Below are 21,790 nucleotides of genomic sequence, written 5' to 3' on the forward strand. Positions count from 1 at the left end.
TGCTATCAGTACATTATAAGTGAATTTCACCAAGATGAGAGATTAGGAATGACTTCTTTGAAGAAGTGATCTGGGAGCTGAGGGCTGCAGGATGGAGCAGGAACTAGCTAGGGAAGAGGAATCTATCAGAAAGAGCCATGTGTGCTCAAAGATCTCCTATACGGGTAAGCCTTTGCAGAAAGCTAGGGGATCATGTCATTTGGGATAAGGCCAACAAAGTATGTCTTGAAGGCCACAGTTAGAATTATGGTACTTTGCTTAAGAGCATGGAAACACACCCATTTATAGGTTTTAAGCAGAGAAGAGTAGGGTTGCTGTGACTAGATTAGACTAGCCTTTTGAAAGATGCCTGTATGTGGCAGATGGAGCCAAGCAGATGTGTTTGGATGAGCATGGAGATTCTTCTGAAAGTCCAGGGTTTCATGAGAAATGAAAAGAGTTCACTCTCTGGGGATAAAGATGGAGAGTGAGAAATGAAGTTGGCCAGGACAGGCACTTAGAAGGTTTAATTGACAGGACTTGGAGATAGATTAGTTAGGGAAGGACAATATGGAGGGTCACTCTCCAAGGATTCTGGATTCCTCAACTGTGGGCATAGCCATTCTTTTCACAGGGACAGTGCCTGATCGAACAGATCCTCAACTAGTTTTGAAGTTTGAGGATATATTTTATAATTAATTTAAAATTAAAACTAGAATGGCAATATTTGTCAATTCAAAAAAAAACATATTGAAGGAGGGAAAAGGAAATAAATTACCATGTATTCATCACTTTCTGTGTTTGGAGTCTTTTAATTTATGTTCATTCATCTTTCTAGAAACTTTTAAGGCAGACACTTGCCTCACTGATTGAATCAGAAAAATGTTCTGAAAGATCTATTGACTTGCCTAACAATACAAAATAAAAGATAAGGAAAATATGTGTTGGGTCTCAGGCTTATATGAGACCAAAATCTACTGCAAGCTTTCTACCACAAAATATTTCCTCTGTACTTATTTCATGTTGGATTCCAGCCCTGGAGGAATTTATAGGAAGATGTAAATGCAAATCTTAGAGAGATGATGGTTATAATTCCACAGTGGAAGTTTAAGCAAGATGCCCTGGGTCTTTAGAGGAGAAAGCCTAAGATTTCTCTGTGCCTTCTAGAGAAGAGAGACTCTGAGCGGGGTCAGAGAAAGAGATTCACTTTGACCAGGGTCAAGGATGCACAGATGTGGCCGGCCTCTATGAGGTGGATAGACTGATCACACGAAGAGGGAGAAGAAGGAGGGTGTGTGAAGACATGTTAACGCTACTAGAATTGTTGCCTACATTTAGAGACCCAAGTTTGCGCATGAAAACCATAACTGAACATCATATTAAACATACTTGATAACAGTAAAAGACTTAACCTCATTAACAATCTTCAAATAATTCATAATTACTATTATTAAAAATAATTCTGAACAGAGGCATAAATATGCAAATTTCCTTTTCATTCCCGTAAGCCAGCCATTTACAAACAAGGCAGCTCTTTTTATATCTGAGTGTGACCTCAGAGAGCCATAGAGTCCAGTGAAGAAGGGAACAATCCTTAGAAATAAGCAGGATTAATAATTAATGACTGCGGTTTTGAACCCCTTGGAGCTCTTCTCTTTTTTCCTCCTGGGGGGGGGGGGGAAACACAGCAAAATTAAATAAGCACTGCAATTAATGAAGATATTTTTACAGATCGACTGAAATGTGTACAAGAAAGTGGTAAGCTTGTTTGCCTCTGGGAGTTTGGTTGCAAGAATGTAAAGAAAGTAACTCTTAGTAGTATGAGATTGTGTACCCTTTGAATTTTTAAAAGATAGGTATCTAAATACATTTTTAAAAGCCCATTATTTTTGTGTCCTTAAAGCCATCAATATTATGGACTCAGACCCTTAACACCAGAGCCCAGGTTTCCTCATTCACAAAGCCCAGGGACTAATTCTTCCCTTGAATGGTTTATAATGAGGATTAGAGACTGTATGTATTTAATGCCTAGCATTCAGTTCATGTTCAATAACAATAATTGTATTATTGAAGAGTAAAAACCTTTTTCATAGGCTGTAGCTAAATAAAATATTTTCTGGCTGCGTTTTAGGTCTGAGGAGGTTTTGCAAGTAAAAATATTGGCCTGATATTGAAAAAAGTAAAAGAAAAGATATGAAGGCCTCCAGCATTGATAGAGTGTTTCTGGGCTATAGGAGAATTCCACATTCTAGTGCCAGGAACCAAAGGGAGGGAAGAAATTATAATAAATAACAACAACAACAATAAATTGATTAGTAGTATTATGCTCAGAAAGCTTATCTGACCCAGGTGCAAACTAACTTCCTCTTCATCTATTTCCTAAGAGAATTCGAAGTTCATCTATTTCAGTAGATTGCATTACCTAAATGTTACTGACATAGTTTGGGCATTAAACTATTACCATTTTCAAGTTCTGGATTAAGAAACTAGTTACAAGGCTTTAATAGATAAATCCTAGCTGCCAAGTCTTATGATTATTATAGTGCTGTCTATAAGGCTGAATAATTCTTTGATCTGTTCACATGGTAACTGTTTTGTAAAAACCATCTGTAAGGTTGTATTCAATCTTCAGAGCAGTCCTCAAGAATTGTGTTCAAATATGGCCATTGAAATCTAGGAAGCTTGTTATTAAAAGCATGTCCAACAAAGTGGTTAATTTTCCTCCGAGAAGATGTCAATTAACCCTAATAGAATTATTTTGGTACTGATTTTGTTTAATCAAACATCACAAAATAATTGAGCTCAGAACAAATGGCTTATTACAGAAATGTGCAGGTTGGCAAGAAAGACTAGAGAGTGCATTTCAATAATGCATATATATTAACAGTTACTTTTTTTCATTAAAATGGGCAGTTACAGAGGGACCTGGTGCTCCAGGCATCGATGGGATGTGTGGGCCTTACATCACTGCTTGGTTTCTCATCCCACAGAAGGTTCAGGGCTCTGACAGAAGGGAGCACTTGGAGGTTTGAAATGAAGGGAAAGTGGTGCTAATTTATCACCTAACAGGTCTGGGGTGGACAAAACCCAAGGTTTGTGACACACATTGATTTACAGACTTCCCACAAGCCATCCCTGCATCCAGGGTCTCCAGAAACATCTTTAAAAACATAATTTCAGCCACTATTTCAAACCTCTGGCTGCACATAAGAATCATATGGGGAACTTTTAAAATCTACTGATATATAGGCCCTGAACAATTAAATCAGACCCCCTCTGGCTGGGCGGCCTTGATGTGGGTATGTTTCTTTTTTTTTTTTTCTTTGATGTCAAAACCTCCCAACATATCCAGGGCAGAGTACTACGGCTTTGAGTCATCAGTCATTGTACGGGGTTTTTTTGCAACTTCTCTGCAAAGGTGAGTTAACATAGAGGATTAGTTTGTCAAACCCGATTTGCACAAATCAGTGATTTTACCCAGAGTATTAGCTCAGGCCACTGTAACAATACCACACACTGGGTGGCTTCAACCTCAGAAATGTATTATCTCCCAGTTCTGGAGACTAGAGTCCAAGATCAAGGTGCCAGCAGGCTTGGTGTCTGCTGAGACCTCTCTTCCTGGCTTGTAAATGCCAACTTCTTGCTCTGTCCTCATGTGTCCTTTACTATGTACATACACACACTCCTGACGACTCTTTACATCTTATAAGGACACTGGTTCTGTCAGACTAGGGCCTCACCCTTGGGGCTTTGTTCAACCTTAATAATCTGCTTAAAGCCTCATCTCAAAATAGAGTCACATGGCATTAGAGTTAGGGCTTTAACTTAAGAATTTGGGGAGGACATTCTTCATGTCCATAAAACCCACTAACAAGCTTTTTACTTTGAATTCCGGAGTTACAAATAATTGTGAGACACAGACAAAGTAGGGAGAGGTCTGAAAGTATCAACACCATCCCCTGGGTCCTTTCTTGCTTTCGGTCTCTGGGTAAGAAATGAGGTTTGTAAGTAATTTATGTGGCTACATAGAAAGAAAAAACTTTTTCTGGACATGAAACACCATTATTTTAAACTTAGATAGGCACACAGCTTACAAGGTGTTTTCTAGGATATCATACCCTGTAAATTGATAGATTCTAGCTGGTTTGTTTAACATAAGCAATTTCACACTGACTAGGTACATCCTGGATAGGAGCATCCCAGAGATAAGAATCTCCAGCTACCATTGGTTTGTTTGCCAGGAAGCCCATTGTTATAAAAAGGAGACTTGACTCAGCAACTTTTTTTTTTTTTCTGGAAGATGCCCCATATTCACTCTCCCCTACTGCTCCATAAAGGAGGAAAATAAATGGTAGCCTTGCTGATAACCATATCCTTCCTAGTAGGATGCACAACAGTTCTGGGTTGATCTCCTTCTTAGTCTCCGCCCTTATTGAGAGTGTTGTTAATCCCACATCTAGGCTCTGGACATTCTGACTTCAGTTCCTTAACACTTTGCTGTTAAGGTGTAGTCCTTAGACCAGCACTGTCACCTGGGAGCTTGTTAAAAATGCAAAATATCAGTCCTACTCCAGGTGGACTAAATCAAACTTTGCACTGTAACAAGATTCCCAGGGGATTTGTTCACAAATTCAAGTTGGAGAGACACTGTTACAACATGCCAGTCTTCTCAGCCTCAGGGCCTTAGCAGTAGCCCTGTTAATTCCCATGCTTGTGTCCTTACCTTTCAGGTCATAGCTTAAAAATTACCTTTTCTCTTTATCTATGGAGAGGAGCTGCCCCCTTGTTATTCTTGCATTAGTACATTATTTATTCCCTGCTTAACACTTGTTATAATATATGTTTTTGTTGTATTGTTTATTTGTCTTACTAACTTAAGCTCTTTGAGGTAAGGAATCCTATCCAACTGGATCATCAGCCATATCCTAATCAACAACACTTTGTGTATACTGGGTAGACAGTAAATAGTTGTTGAATCAATAATAAGCAAACTGATTTTCCATGATCTGGTGCCTGTCTGTGTCTGTCTCTAACATTATCTTCTTTATTTTTAACTTGTACTCTGTATTTCAGCTCAACTTAAAATACTTATAGCCCTTTATCCTCAACCCCATCCCTGAATTGAGTGTTTTCATGCTTTCTTGGATTTGTTTGAGCTGCTCACTCTTCCTAGTTGCTTTCTCCCCACTTTTGTCCCTCTAAAGAGTGCGTATTCATCCAGAGACTCTGCTCCAGTATCCTACAAAGGCAGGTAAAGGATTAGTTGGGCCACAATTGTATCTTGAGTTACATTGGATTTTAGTGACATTTACGTGCAAATGTCCAGCATGACACCAGAATCCTATTGAGAGAGAAGAATTAAGTGTTTCTCATATGTATTGTCATTGCTTAATGTGGTGCATGAGCACAAGAGCTTCTTAGTGGCCTTTGAATTAGGAGACAGGAGAAATACAAGATGATGTCTGGAGGATGATTTAAAAACATGTCTCCTTAAAAATTTTGCTGTGAAAGATCCTTTCCAGACATCATAGTTCCTGCAGTCCTGTATGCACTTTCCATGATGAAAAAGTACTTTTCATATCCCTTTATTTAGTTGTCTAGCATTCCTCGTAAGATAAGCTGAATCAAATAAACACTTCATTTGCCTTGCTTGCTGAAGATAACCTCGCTTCTCCCTGTAAAAATAAACAAATATGCTGTCCCCATTCATTCAAGCTATCATGACCAAATATCATTCACTGGGTGGCTTGTAAACAACAGAAATTGATTTTTCACAGTTACGGAGGCTGGGAGGTCCAAGATCAAAACATCAGCAGATTCGGTGTCTGATGAAAATCTGCATCCTGGTTCAGGAACCCCTGTCTTTTCACTGTGTCCTCATAGGGCTGAATGGGTGAGAGAGTGCCCTGGAATCTCTTGTGTAAGGACACTAATCCAATTCAAGATGGCTCCACATTAGTGACATAATTACCTCCCAGAGGCCCCACCTCCTAATATCATCCCATTCGGATTGGGCTTCAACATGAGAATTTGGGGGAGAATTCAGTCCATACCATATCCTGTTTGGTTTAGAGGTCACTTCTGTCTTAGCTTTGTGAACTTTAAATGTGTGAGATCATAGACTCCATTTCTTAATTAGTCTAACATCTCCACAGCCTTCTGCAAAACTCCTTATGGCATGGGACAGAATTTAGTGGCAGTAGATGGCTGCTTACTTAGATGTAGTGTGAACGAACCCAAAGGGCTTCTTACCGAAATATGTCACTACCACATCTTCTGAGCTGACAACTGAGCCTGTAATTCCAATTATTTGAGTTTTTTCCTTGGATTAACGTGGAGGTGTCTCTTAAAGAGGTAAATTTCCAATCATCATTGAAAAGTATATGGTTTAAACACTGCTGTCTTAAGCTCAATTTGTAGGCAGCTGTAGCCCATTGCCCTGTAATATGAAGGTTAACTTTTTTAGTTTGGCTTGCCTGATGCTCATCAGGAAGACACATTTGGCTCAGTCTTGCTGACCTGAGTAGGGGAGAGGACATGCCAGTTAATAAGGCTGTGTGGTCAAAGGGGTGGAGGCAGTGAAAAAGAGAAAGCTAAAAAATTCATGAATACTAGTTTATTCTCTTTCTTATGAAAAAAAACCCAGAAGAAATAAAAATACTTACTTTAATTGAATATTAAGTATTTTTAAATAGTCTCATATATACAGTTGTATTTGATTCTCCATTAGCTAACTCCACTTACTGGTGAGGAAATGAACCTTCATGGGAGCCAAAGATGATCCAACTAGCATCCTGATGGGTGACAATCCATTTCATGTTCTTTGACCTTCCATGATGTGACAGATTACACTCATCCAAGAAGGGAAAAGATCTGAAAGATGGTGCTAGAATCCCAAAGTATTAATAAACTAATGTCACTGTTTTCCCTAGTGTTATTGGACAGATACAGATTCTGCAGGATGTTGAGAAAATCAATGTTACAGAAGGGTAAAGAATGCTTGTTCTGCACTCAAATGAATTAGAAACCACTGGCTTAAATCAAAGCATAGTCTCTTTTTAACAGCAAGATTTCTCAGGCTCTTTAATAAACTGTTCTTTGGTCCCTCCTGACATGGCAATGGTTAATGCGAGGTGACTGGGGTGGGGGGAGGTTCCTATGTTCAAAATAATATATTGCAGGGCTAGTGTTCATCAGAATGAAATGTGGGGTAAGTTTCCTAAAAAAAAAAAAAAAAAAAAAAAAAAAAAATCAGTATAAAAACAGTTTCTTTCCTCTAGTTTAGAAGAGGGAAGCAAAATACTCAGAGCTTACAAAAATAGAAAGGAGAAAAAAGAAAAAAAAAGAAGGCAAATCAAAAGCCTTCCTCTCTCAGATGGTAAACTGATCAGCATTCTTCCCCACTTACCTGGCAGATACCATGACTCACCCCAGGTGAGTGGGTGAAAAGCAATTTGCAAGTTACCTCGGGTGTGAAAACCTAAGATGAATGGCTGAACTGGTTAGAAAAGAAGATTTAGTAGCAGTGATATGAGGACTTCTATTGTTCTTGCTTGTATAGTTTGTCATATTTAAGCAAGTCAGAGTTGGGAAGCTCAAACAAAAAGCAAGAATACAGGAGTGTTGAAGGGCATTAACAAGAAGCCATTTTTTTTTCTCCTAAGGATTTATCCATTTATGTCCTAATCCTGGGAGTTCTTTCTTGGAATGGAATCTGTGGCAGTTCCAGTCCACCTTCTAGGCTCTAAAGGGTTTTAAAAAAATACATGGTGGGCCCCAGTTTTCAAAGTATAAGAGGTAGAAGAATAGTACAGATACAAATGCTAAGAGATGTCAACAAAGGGAGAGTGTATTTGTAGCAAAGAGGCATCAGGGAAGATTTGGGGCATTTGAGCTAGTTGTTTAAGAATTAGAGGAAAGCATAACAGCTAAAAGCTGAGTGTGAATGGAAGAGTGCCAATGGGGAATCACAGGGTATCAAAGGGAAACATAAACAGTGCCCTTTTCTAGAAGAGTAATGGGTGTTAGGGTGGTTGGTGAATGCAGATGAGGCAGGAGAGGAGGGACTTGATTGCCAAAATCAGGTGTCTGCGCTGTGTCAGGTGGGCAGTGGATTTTAATCCAAGCTGCAATAGACCCACACCTTCCAAGAAGGCAACTTCATGACAAAGAGTTTTTGAGCGGCTCCTCGAGGTACAAGGTAAACATAAGGAAACAACTTGAATGTGCTCTCTTCAAGTGGAGAGAGACAAACAAGTAAACGCCTGGATGTTTCATTGACTATAACTGTTATAAAATGATACCAGAATAATAAAGTAAGAAGTGAAAGGGAAGACCTAAAATCAGAAAGCAAGTAAGAGAACACAATAATGATAACTTTAGTAGATCCTTGTCATTGGGGGCAAAGACAAAACAGGTTCACAGAAGAAGACTGGAACGAACTTTGCAACTGTTATTTTTTGAGGGGAGCAAGGGAAGAGAGGTATCAAAAGTGACAGTATGGGAGCGCCTGGGTGGCTCAGTTGGTTAAGTGTCCGACTTCAGCTCAGGTCACGATCTCGCAGTCAGTGAGTTCGAGTCCCGCATCAGGCTCTGTGCTGACAGCTCAGAGCCTGGAGCCTGCTTCAGATTCTGTGTCTCCCTCTCTCTCTGCTCCTCCCTCACTCACACTCTGTCTCTATCTCTCAAAGATGAATAAATGTTAAAAAAAAAAATTAAGTGACAGTATGGTCACTAATCATGATTTGAATAGACATAACTCATTTAGTTTTCACCATGTGTAAAACAATGTGTGTCACATACACTAATTTTCTCAGTAAGTCTAGGATGTACTCTTACCATCTAAATTTCATAGATCAAAAAATAAAGCTCAGAGAACATAAATGCCTTGTCCAAGATTACTCTGTTAGGATTTTAGTACATGTGCCTCTGAGTTCCACATTCATGTTAACTACTCCACTATACCAAGACAGTTTGGAGGGGTAGGTGAAATCAAGAAAGGGAAGAAAAATGCTATGTTCACTTTTTGATGCATAGAGTCTGAAATGCTGCTATCGCATTATCGCTGGTGATATTCCATTGGAAGCGTCAGCACTCAAGAGTGAACGGAGAATTGGGAATGGCCATCCTAATGTTCTTTGCATGGCTTAAGTTGCTCACTGATGCCCTAGAATATTCTAATGACAATTATTCAGGAAGCTACAATGTGTCAGGCACCATGCTAATTCTTTAGACATGTTATCTCCTTCAGTCTTCATAACCGATAAGCTTGGCAAAAAAGATACTCTGATTGTCTACTTGCCTTTGGGTATAAAGTCTGGATGTAATGAAATCTATCTTTGAACCCAGGAAAGTTGGACTTCACAGATCATGCTCTTTCTACTTTGAGCTGTAGCTAACCTTGCTAATGGAGAAGGTAGTATTCAGAGAAAATTTTGTTACTCCAAAATGGGTTTGCCTCTTGGTTGATGGTGAGTGAAAGATACAACTGAACGAAGGAATAGGAAACGGGAGGATTTTTTTTGCAACAAGTCAAGGAGAACACTGGAGATCTTTCCCAAAGCTGTGTCTCCCTAAACAACAAAATTGGGGAAGTTTTAAACTTAGGGTGTTTGCATGCTAGGCAGTTCAGCATGGAAGTGGGGCAAAAGTCATCTTAAGGTGACAGAATCCAAGTCAAGATCAGGAGGTTCCACAAGAGTCAGCATCATCAGTTCTCTGGCTTTTGTTGGTTTAGTATTTGAGTGCTCACAGGTGTTTAAATCTTGCAAAGATAATTCAAGAGTCTGCATAAGGTCAATCAATTTTTACTTTTGAACCAGCACTGGGACTTTGACCACTGATTTATTGTCCCCGATATGATGATTATATCTGTGGCTATTCTAACATTCTTTTGTTGCCTTAAAATCATTATCTACTGGGGTCTCTTCTTCTGCAATTTTGACATATTCCAGGAAGTTATTTTTTTTAACGTTTATTCATTTTTGAGAGACAGAGAAAGAGCATGAGCAGGGTAAGGGCAGAGAGAGGGGGCGACACAGAATTCGAAGCAGGCTCCAGGCTCCGAGCTATCAGCACAGAGCCCTACACAGGGCCCGAACCCACGACCCATGAGATCATGATCTGAGCTGAAGTCAGACGTTCAACTGACTGAGCCACCCAGGTGCCCCAACATATTCCAGGAAGTTCTGCAAGAAATGTGCTTTGGGCAAGTAGTGCTAGTCAGGCATAGATCACAAGATGGCCAGAAGCCTAAAATGAGTTTTCTTATGTCAAGAAAGCTATACCTTGTCTTCATTTCCCTAGGAGCCGCTAGCTCTTTCTGCCTATATGATCAGGTGTAACTGAGCCAACATGAGTTCACTCCTTGGTGAGTCAGAACCTGCACTAGGTTGAGTTGTCCCACAATGAAAACTTTTATTTGCAGCAAACAAGGAGATCATGAGGAGTGGCTTCCCAAGTGGTGATTCTCTGGGAGAGGGCCTAGGGGAGCCTTGCCATCCTATGTAGAGGTGGGCATAAGGTCACACATGTGCCTGAAGTAAACAAGCTTATATATACTTACATTGTATGTTATGTAAATGAGGCTAAGACTCCTCCTTGGGTGGAGAGTTTAGTGCTACAATGAGGTAAAGGTAATTGTAGGTCATTCTAGAGGTGACTCCATGATCCATCTGTGCAGGCACAACTCAGGTTTAGCTGAAAAGGTCTAGGTGGTCTAGGTCTAAGGCAGGTGTTGTCAGGAGAGTCTATCACCTGGGGTGGTTTCAGGTTTCATTTGTCTGCGTTAAGGGAAAAGCCAGAAAGAAGAGCTCAGGGAAAAATGTAAGACAGAGGTTAGTGAGTACAAGCAGGTGGGCAGTAAAGGCCAAGTCTTGGGGTCTAGCTGGTGACACAGAGACCTATTCAAATCAAGTTCTGCCCTTGGCTGCAAATTGTCCATGACTTGTTTTTTTCCTTTTCTGTGATGTGTTAATTGTATTAATTTCCCCTCTACCTAGCATTTCAGTGCTCCATATTTAATTCCCTTTCTTCCCTGAAGAAAATGCCAAAGACTTTTCAAGTGTAAACTTTCACTCTATAGATGTATAGTAAATGACCTGAAAACAGGGAGACTCACATACGTAATTAGGGATCCTTTCATTGTTAGTTAGAATCAAACTCGAATTTTGGCTGGAGAAAATCAGTTCTAGAGGACTGGTCAGTCTCCTCAGTCCTTCACACTACCATTCACCCACTCAGTCCAACAATGTTATGGAGCCTCCTCCCAGATTTTGAGTTTCTAACAAGTGAATAAAGTGGACAGAAGCTCTGATTTCAAGAAGCTTATGTATAAATTGGGAGTTAAGACCTTAATGAAGTAACATATGTGCATAATTACAAATTGTGTTAAGTTCTTTAAGGGGGGGTCTTTAGAGTTTATTAAAGGAGGAGCCAATTCAGTGGGGGTAGGGACCTCCTGAGCAAGAATTTAGTGAACCGAAGAATCACAGAACAGCATATTGTGGCCCATACTCATGCTGGGGCAGGAACCCTCATGGAACCCAGCTAAAGCCTATTGCTCTGTGTGCCTGCTGGATTATGATGCATCTAGGATGTTTTATAGCAAGAAGTCACTAAAGAGCTTAAGCATAAAGGTGACATGACCAAATCAGCATGCTAAAGGACCCTTCTGGCTGTAGTGCAGCTAATGGGATTAGGAGGGAGCCAGCAGGAAAAGGGAGGTGGGGAAACTCCACAGAAAGATTTTGCAGAGGAGATGGTGATAGCAAAGATGAGAAAAGAGGATTCATTTCTCTAAGGCACTTTTTTTTTCCTGTTTGTTCTCAGCAAATAAACAGGGTGCAGCACCAAAAAGTTTGCAGGCATGCCTCAGAGGTAGTACGGGTTTGGTTCCAAACCACCACAATGAAGTGTATATCACAGTAAATACTGTCAGATGAACTTTTTGGTTTCCCAGTGCATATAGAAGTTTATACTAGACTTTAGTTTATTAAGTATGCAATATGAGATTGTGTCTTAAATAATGTACATAACTTAAAGAATACTTTATTGCTAAAAAATGTTCGTCTGAACATTTGTCAACTTGGGTTTATTTTGTTGTTTTGTTTGTTTTGTTTTGGTTTGGTTTGGTTTGGTTTGGTTTGGTTTGGTTTTTTGCTGGTGGGGTGTTTTGCCTTAATGTCAGTGTCTCCTGACTGATCAGGGTGGTGGTTGCTGAAGGCTGGTATGGCTGTGGTAATTTCTTAAAATAAGACAACAATGAAGTCCGCCAAATTCATTTCCCTTGAACACTACAGCCCATTGTAGGGTTATTAATTACCTTAATTTCAGTATTGTTGTGTCTTAGGAAATAGGGAAGCCTAAGGAGAGGCAGGAAGATGGGGGAACAGCTGGCTGGTAGAGTAGTCAGAACACACACAACATTTATTTATTAAATAAATTATCAATTAAATAAAACCCACTCACCATTTTATGTGGGAGTGGTTCATGGCGGCCCATAACAATTATAATTGAGCATCAGAGATCATGAATCATGGGTAATCATAACAGATACAATAATATGAACAAATTTAAAATATTGTGAGAGTTACAAAACATGATATAGAGATACAAAGTGAAAAATGCTGTTGGAAAAATGGTGCCCACAGACTTGCTCAGTGCAAGGTTGCCACAAACTTACAATTTGTAAAAAATGCCATACCTCCTAAGGGCCATAAAAGGAAGAGCAATAAATCAAGATGTGCCTGTATTTAATAAATAGTTTGTTATATGAAATGATTAACTTAAGTGATTTCAAGAGGTAAAATCTACATGATGTGTTGGTAACTTAACTATGAGGGGCCAAGAGGATGGGAGATGTTGAAGATGACAAAACTTATGGTTTACAGATACATAAGGTTGCCATGCACTAGGGCTTTGTCATTTTGTTTTCTTTGGATCTGTGTCAGTAAATATTTTCTATAAAGGGCCAGATAGTATATACTTTAGGCCTTGCGGTCCATGCATTCACAGCTACTCACTTCTGCCATTGTAACAAAAAACTGGCCATAGACAACATGTAAGTGAACAACTGAGATGATGCTCTGATACAATATTATTGACAAAACAGGCAGTTTGCAGGATTCAGCCCATGGGCAGTAGTTTGCCAGTCCCTGAGTAAATCATGAGTTTAATTTTAAACAAGTTTAATGGGAGGTATTTTTGAGGCATCCACATGAATATGTTCACGTTATTATTAGAATATGTTATTGTTAGACCCATCTTTTTTAAAAAGTACTTTGAAATGTATTTAGTAATTACACAAGATTAAATACCTAATATTTGATTGCTAAGCATCTTTTAGGGAACTGTCCCCAGAGAGGGAATAGATCAGTGGTCACTTGTAGTCAGCATATACACTATAAGGAGATGGCTTCTATAGTGACAGTATTGTTTCAGAAAGAGGCAGCTAACTAGTGTCAGCAGATGTGCACTGTTTGGCCCTTAGAGTACATGATATCTTTAAAAAGGCATCAACTTTAAAAAAAAATCAGAAGGTTCCATATATTCTGAGTAGGGGGTGGGGAGGATAAAAAAGAAGTTCTGAAACCAAGCCTAGTCATCCCTTTTAGTTAGAAATAGAGAAAAGCTTCATAAAGAATGAGAAACCTAGATTTACTGTAGGGGCAAACTGTTCAGTTAATCTGGGAGGCTTCAATTATATACACTTAAAAACAAGCACCCACCCACTGTTGCTTGTATTTGAGGGAAATACAGGCATTGAAACAGTGAGTGCAGATCATTTAGGCAGAACTATTATGAAATCTCTTCTTGATGTATAATTTAACACCTATTTCTAAGTATGCATAATCTTACTGTGTTCCTTTAGACTTGGTTGTTTTGGGGACAGAAATGTCTCACTACCTCTCCATTCATTTACTTTCTATGTTCTGCTGCCGTAGGCATTTTAAATTGTTTGGCCAATGACATAATGAAACGTAAGCCTAGAGGCCTTACTGACCATGCAACTCTGTAATTTCACGATAGCTTCATACTGTCCCATTAAATTGTCAGAATATCACTGAGCATTTTATGTGACCCATTCTGACTTTTAATGAGAGATACTGTATTGTAAGGTTGAGAATAGAAGTCCAGGCAAGACCACCTCTGTGGTCACTAAGTTGTCTACACAGCACAAAGATTTTCTTCCAAACCCCAGCTCTTCAGAGTGTGTGGTTCAGTGGTTCCCAAACCTGTCTACCTTTCACCTGAGGAGTTTTAAAAGACACTGATGCTTCTTTGAAAATTTTAGAGGCTCTCCAAGTGATTCACATGTGTGGCAGGTTTAGGAACCACTGGCTTAATTCAAAATAAAATCTCTATGACAGCATAAATTTATCAACGCCTTGGACTTCCAGGGGCTCGGTGGTGAGATGAAGCTCTGGATCTTTCCATGAGAATGCCCAGGTTCTACCATAGCAAAAAGCCTTCCCTAACAATATGGTGGTGCCACTTTCTTCCTAGAGTACATTAAAAACAAAGATGATTCTTGGGACGCCTGGGTGGCTCAGTCGGTTAATCGTCCAACTTCAGCTCCGGTCATGATCTCCGGGGTTTGTGAGTTTGAGCCCCGCATCGGGCTCTGTGCTGACAGTTCAGAGCCTGAAGCCTGCTTCAGATTCTGTGTCTCCCTCTCTCTCTTCCCCTCCTCTGCTCTCTCCCTCTCTCTCTTTCTCTCTTAAAAAAAAATGTTCTTTTATATAGTTTGAATAGGTAGAATATGAATTAATGAGTGTTTTTATCGTAATATGGCAGCCCTGAAATTCTGTTTCATAGTCTAGTCATACTGCCTATGGTTTAAAAATAGAAGCTGAGTCTTAAAAAAGAAAAAGCCATTGAATGCTGCTACAGGATTCCTTGCGAAGCTCTTGGTAGCCCCTCTACCTTGCTTACTTGACCGCCCCGCCCCCCGCAGAACTGAAACCTGGCTCTTTTCTAATATCAAGGATTAAATATTCCTGCTCATTTTTCCTAAAACGCTCTTTCCAAAAATTAGACAGGACAAATATATCTTAATGAACAAATAGTGTTTTAATAAGAAGGCTCTTTTAAAATTAGCTTATTCTATTAAGGTTTTAATAAGTAAAAAAATAATATTGTAGAGAATTATTCAATAAAAGCACCAGCCAGCTTGGTCTACAGAGTAAGCTTAGGAAACATGCAAATGGAATTTCACTAAAGAAAATATCCCTGCAGTGACAAAATTTTCACTTAGATAGAAAATGTCTATGTGGGGAAAAGAACAGATTTCTACTAGATACAAATGATACACCAAACAGTGTATTCTGCTTTTGTTTGAGTTCTGCCTTTGGCAGTAAGACAGCAACTAATTTGGTTTTATTTTAAAATTCCAGTGATTATAAGGTCTGCACATTCCCTGTGAAGTAGCTCACTCTCTACTAGAGCCAGACCCCAATATTTCTTTGCCAATCACATGTGCTAGAGAACTTGAGCTGACAGGTGCTTTTTCATCGTTTCCTCTCTGAGCCAGGAGCAATGGAGTCCCAGCTGATATTCTGAGTCTGGGGCTTTCCTACTCTCTTTTAAGAGCATTCCCAGGAGACAAGACAAGTGTTTCTGATCATTTGTTGTTTGAAAGTCCCTTTTCCTTCTGGAGCTACTTGCTATCCCTATTAGAATCTGAATTATTGGCTAATTGTCTAACAGTCTCAGAAGGTGTTCACGTAGTAGATGCAGAAGTAAGAAAAAGTGTATTTGTTAGAATGTTTCATTGCAAGTAGTTGACTATGCAGGCAATATTGGCCAACCACTAAGGAAAGTTTATCATTTCATGTTCAAAATTCAGGGGTACATTAGCACCAGTGTTGGTTAATTTGGTGACATCATTATCGTACTGTTAAAGAATGATTAATGAAGATCATTTAGATGATAGAAACTAACTTTAAACACTTCATGAACTAGACAGTCTCCTTTCAGAGAACCACAAAATAGGATGCAAGGCAGGAAGCTTTTTACAGGGTAAAGAATAAACAACAAGGAAAAGACAAACAGAAAAGAACTGATATAGTCTGGGGCCATATAGTCAATCTTGTTTGGGCCAAGAAGGCTCAGAGTTGGTTTGGCATTCTGAGACTGGGTAACTGAGTACACTGTGTGTCTGGTCAAGGGGAACTTGTTTATAGGGGCACAGAACTTATCCAAGTTTGGTTTGCTGAGGTGACATCCTGAGCAGCAGTGGCTCCATCTTGGGCCTAGAAATTATTTCAGCATCATCAAAGACAAAAATTCTTTTTTTATCTATTGTTTTCTATCCTAGGATATGGGCTTTTTTCCCATAAGCTTGTCTTCATGGTTAAAAAGTGGCTGCTGCAGCTCCATACATCATGTTTGTACACATCAGAGTTCAAAGGCTAAAGACCATAGATCTCTTCCTTGTATCTCTTTTAAGAGCGAAGAACCACATTCCTAGGACTCGACATCAGGCTTATGTTTGCTTTCATTGGCCAGAACTACATTTCTTTCCTAAACAATTGATCTGCCTATCCATATAATCTATTTCAACATCTCTTCCCCATGAGCCAGCTACTGAGCAGACCCAGTATCCAATGACTATAAACAATGGTGTCCGGGAGGAAAATGCATCCTTAATCAGGGAATGTAGGACTGCATCTTCTAAAGAAGATGGCAGTAAACATCCTGGCCCTTTTTTCTAATCTTTCTGCACCTTCACTTTGGCTTTCCAGCTAAGGGAAACTTGGTTTTGTTGCAGCCATCAAAATAGAATAGAAATCTACATTCCTACTAGCCTCTGGCAAAGAAAATTGACACTATACTTGAATATTCATAGTCCTAAATGAGTATTCTCCCTTTAATAAGTATCCATGGGCATTTGCAGCTGACTGTTTATTCTTATGAAACAAGCCACTGAGTGTGTGAGGATGGGTATAGATATACACAAATCATATGTATCGCTTTAGAAGAATTCTCACTTACTAGAGCTTTTAAAGGTTACTTGGTATCTTCATTCAACACAATATATTTTCAATAATGATTTTTTTGGCAAAGCGAGTAAATTAGACTTTTGTTCATTTGGTGCAAGAGGCAACTTTGTTGCTGTAATATATACAATTAAACGGAGTTGAGATGTACTTTAAATGAAAATTGAAAACAAATTAAGTAATCAGTCAATGTAATGTTTGTGGTTATAGCTCTTGTATATATTTGGATAAGTTAAGGGTGGAAAAAAGTTGTTCAGCATTGCTGGGCATTTTATTTTATTCCAAGGGGAAAGAAATAGCTGGCAACATTTGAAATTGGCTGTAAAATATTACAGATAATAATTTGTTTTTATATTTGTATGAGCCCTTCATCTATTCCCATAGATCAAGTTTAATCATATGGCATATTACTATCTACTAGTGTTAGAATTAGGCAATCTGAAGTTTAGCTAGTGAAATATATTTATAGGTTTCTGGGTTTTTTTTTTTTTTTTTGGTTAATCTTTCTTACTAACCAGGAGTAGGACCTTTTAATTTGACATTTAGAAACATTTGTATTAATAATAGCAATTTTTTAGGTTCTATCTTCTCACAGTTTGACATTTGTAAAGTTAATGTGTATCTTTTTATCGCTTATTACAAATTATTTCCTTAATTTTATGACTTTGGGATGGCTGCCAGTGACTTACTGCCTCAAAAATCATGATGTTGAGAAAGAGATGATTATGTTTTATATTTAGTTAGATTTATTAGTACTGACTTGGGATTTGTGCTGAGGCAAATGGGTTTACACAAGTCATCTGAAGATTTTTGGGTCTCTGTTTAAAGTTCAAATTCAACCATTACAAGGCTATGATAATTTATGAAGCTTAATCCCTGAGCCATTAATTTTCAAAGTTAACTACATTTGTTTTAGATTTTGAATGTGGATCTTAACTTGGGTTTTGATGTAAGTATCACACCCTGCTATACATTGCATTCTGTTTTAATACAGTACTAAACTTCCAAGAGCAATAAATTAGTTTGCTTTCCCCCTCATCTCTTAAAATTATGCATTTTTAAAAAGGCTCAGATTTTCCAGTATTTTTCTATCCTATTTTTTTAGTCCAACTGTATTAAAAAGGTGTGGGGGATAAGGGGTGCCTGGGTGGCTCAGTCGGTTGAGCATCTGACTTCTGCTCAGGTCATGATTCATGGGCTATCAGTTGGTGCCCCATGGACTTTGTGCTGACAGCTTGGAGCCTGCTTTGGATTCTGTGTCTCCCTGTGTCCCTGCCCCTCCCCTGCTTGTGCTCTGACTCTCTCTCTCTCTCTCTCTCTCTCTCTCTCTCTCTCTCTCAAAAATAAATAAACATTAAAAAAAAAAGGTATGGGGAATTTCAGCTAAATTTGTTCATTGGCATTTATTCTATGAATTAATTTTCTGACTTAATTAAAGTCATATTTAATTTATATTTTTTATTTAAGTTATTTAATGCATGTATTTTTCAGGACTGTTGATCACAAGTAACAGAAATGCCATTGAAAGTGTTTCAGCATAGCAGAATTTACTGGCTTGTATAATGGCATAGTCTAGGGAATTCATGCTTCAGGCATGGCTGTCTCAAGTAGCTCAAACAGGCTCCTTAGTAATCTCTCTTCTTCTCTTTCTCAGTAATGCTTTTCTTTTTGTTGACTTCTCTGTTTTAGAAACTCCTTCATTCTTATAGCCTTGCACACTGGCATCATTATATCCTACAAACTGCCAGTCCAACAAAAACGAGATATTTTTATTACGTATAATCTCAGTAAAAATGAAATTAAATTCCTCTCCATTCTATAACAATCCCATCCCTGACCCATATTCTGTGGCTAGGAGGTTGGAATGTATCCATTTTTGAGAAAGTGTGGTCCCTAGATAATCCCCAGAAACATCACCAAAGATTTGGTTAGAAATACTTATTCTCAGATCCCTTCTATACCCAATCAAAAAATCCTACTGTGGGACCCAGTATACTGGGTGGTAAGGAACCCTCCTAGTGAACATTCTCAAGCTTGAGAACCCCTGCTGTACATTAACTGGCCAAGACTGGGTCATGTGAGCAACCCCTGGAGCTTAGTGTAAGTTTCATCTCACAGCAAGCATGTAGAAAGAGTTCTGAGGAACCAATATCAGGAAAGAGGAAGAGTAGATGGTGTGCTGACAAGTAAGAGATCTCTGCTACAATGAAATTTCAGCCCGACACTACTTTTTCTTTGTTTCTAATGACATTATTTCTCAGAACACTGTTGATTATGAATTGCCCTCTAGAAAACCACTATTCTAATTAAAGCAAATCAACATTCATCCTCCTCTAGGATACGGTATTTTAGTTTTAAATTTCATCTCTGAATAGGTAGGTACGTGGCCAATATTGAAAGGTTTCCATACCATATTTTTTTTATTCAAATGCTTACCAATTACTTAGATATGGCCAACTACCATTATATACCCTTCAGTAATGAACCTTATTACTCCTATGTGATAAATAATAGACTAAAATGAATTTGCTTCAAAATTTCTCATTAATAATGGCAGTGATGCCTACAGAATTTTAGGAAAGGTAGTAAACATTGCAATATCACCTAAAATAATTTTAAAACAAATTTTTAAAAAGCAGCTAATAAGGGAGATGCATGTAACATTTCACATTACTTAAAATTTGTGTTTTGATTTATCATTTGTTAAAGATTTGTTAAAGATCCAAAGGTAGTTGGGTTTTTTTTGTTGTTGTTCGTTTGTTTTGTTTTTTGTTTTTTCCTTTTAGTATATTCTTGTTTGGAATGTGTAGGGTAGGAATAGGGAATATGTATTTTTTAACAGTTGCCACAGGGAATTTTTTTATTATTATTTCTTTATTTTGAGAGACAGAAAGAGCACGAGCCGGCAAACGGCAGAGAGAGAGAGGGAGAGATAATCCCAAGCAGGCCCCATACTGATTTGGGGCTTGATCCACGAACTGTGAGATCATGACCTCAGCAGAAATCAAGAGTCTGTATGCTTAACCGACTGAGCCACCCAGGTGCCCCAACCACAGGGAAATCTTAAAATCAGGCATGTTTGGCATACTCCATAGTAGCAAAAAGTAAGGATGCTGTGGTGGAATAGTTGGGGTCAAATCTTGGTCTTAGTTCAAACTAACTGTAGGGAGGTGGGTAGTTCTTTAGCCTTGTCAAGTCTCAAATGCTGCTTCTATCATTGTTGTTGTTTCCTTCTCTCCCTTTTCTCTTAACTAATCTGCCAGTTACACCTTCTCATTTCTTATGCTGCAGATAGAGGACATGCAGTGGGGTAAAGGAGTCCGGGAGATCCCCCCCTCAGTGTGTACACTGCCATGCAAGCCTGGGCAAAGAAAGAAGACTCAGAAGGGAACTCCGTGCTGCTGGACCTGTGAGCCTTGTGATGGCTACCAGTACCAGTTTGATGAGATGACATGCCAACATTGCCCCTACGACCAGAGGCCCAATGAAAACCGAACCGGCTGCCAGGATATCCCCATCATCAAATTAGAGTGGCATTCCCCATGGGCCGTCATCCCTGTCTTCCTAGCAATGTTGGGGATCATTGCCACCATCTTTGTCATGGCCACTTTCATCCGCTACAATGACACGCCCATTGTCCGGGCATCTGGGCGGGAACTGAGCTACGTTCTGTTGACTGGCATCTTTCTTTGCTACATTATCACTTTCCTGATGATAGCCAAACCTGATGTGGCTGTGTGTTCTTTCCGGAGAGTTTTCTTGGGCTTGGGTATGTGCATCAGTTATGCAGCCCTCTTGACAAAAACCAATCGGATTTATCGCATATTTGAGCAGGGCAAGAAATCAGTGACAGCTCCCAGACTCATAAGCCCAACATCACAGCTGGCAATCACTTCCAGTTTAATATCAGTTCAGCTTCTAGGAGTTTTCATTTGGTTTGGTGTTGATCCACCCAACATCATCATAGACTATGATGAACATAAGACAATGAACCCTGAGCAGGCCAGGGGAGTTCTCAAATGTGACATTACAGATCTCCAAATCATTTGCTCCTTGGGATATAGCATTCTTCTCATGGTCACATGTACTGTGTATGCCATCAAGACTCGGGGTGTCCCAGAGAATTTTAATGAAGCCAAACCCATTGGATTCACTATGTACACGACATGTATAGTGTGGCTTGCCTTCATTCCCATTTTTTTTGGCACTGCTCAGTCAGCGGAAAAGGTAAGTGAAAATGCACACCACACCACATATTCAAAATATGTCTGTTTTTGTAAATATTGAAACCAAATTGATTGTATAAAGCAAGAAGTTTTATATCCTGAATTACTAGGCTTCAGTGCTACAGGAATCTAAAATCTGCAGGGAACTGTGCCACATTCATTTCACTGGAAACCAACAAGAGGTAGCTTTTTCAAGTTAATTTGTGATGGAATTATTCAGTGTAGCAAGAGCTCATCCAGTATAAAATCATGCAGTCTGTCCAAATGAAATCTTCCTATTCATTCATTACCCACCCTCTCTTCTTACACATATATTTCCTTGGGATAGGAGAAAAAGGCCACAATGCTTCACTGGGATGAAGATGGTCATTACTAGCTCTCTCTCAGTCTTGTTAGTGACTGTCTAGGTTTTCACCGCGGATTGGATCTAGTTTGTGAGCAACACAACATACTAGAAGTTCCATTTGCATATTATATATACATATATATATATATATATATGCACACACACATATGATATATATTTCATACATATTCATCCACCATATATTTATGTGTGTGTGTGTATATATATACATGCATATA

At 39.0% G+C, this 21,790-nt stretch overlaps 1 protein-coding gene across 3 annotated transcripts in view; it reads left to right on the forward strand.

Annotated features, from left to right (window-relative positions):
- Positions 1 to 21,790, forward strand: part of GRM7 (glutamate metabotropic receptor 7) — an 869,802-nt gene that overhangs the window by 687,689 nt on the left and 160,323 nt on the right. For 2 of the 3 annotated variants that reach the window (XM_078442794.1, XM_078442795.1), the window contains exon 8: positions 20,271 to 21,206. The exons of the other annotated variant lie outside the window; for it this stretch is intronic. In XM_078442794.1, coding sequence (XP_078298920.1) covers positions 20,271 to 21,206 — 936 coding nt within the window. The remainder of the gene's footprint in view (positions 1 to 20,270; positions 21,207 to 21,790) is intronic. 3 annotated transcript variants of the gene reach the window in all.

The sequence above is a fragment of the Panthera onca genome, chromosome A2 (assembly GCF_046562875.1).
Source record: "Panthera onca isolate mPanOnc1 chromosome A2, mPanOnc1 haplotype 2, whole genome shotgun sequence".
NCBI lineage: Eukaryota > Metazoa > Chordata > Mammalia > Carnivora > Felidae > Panthera > Panthera onca.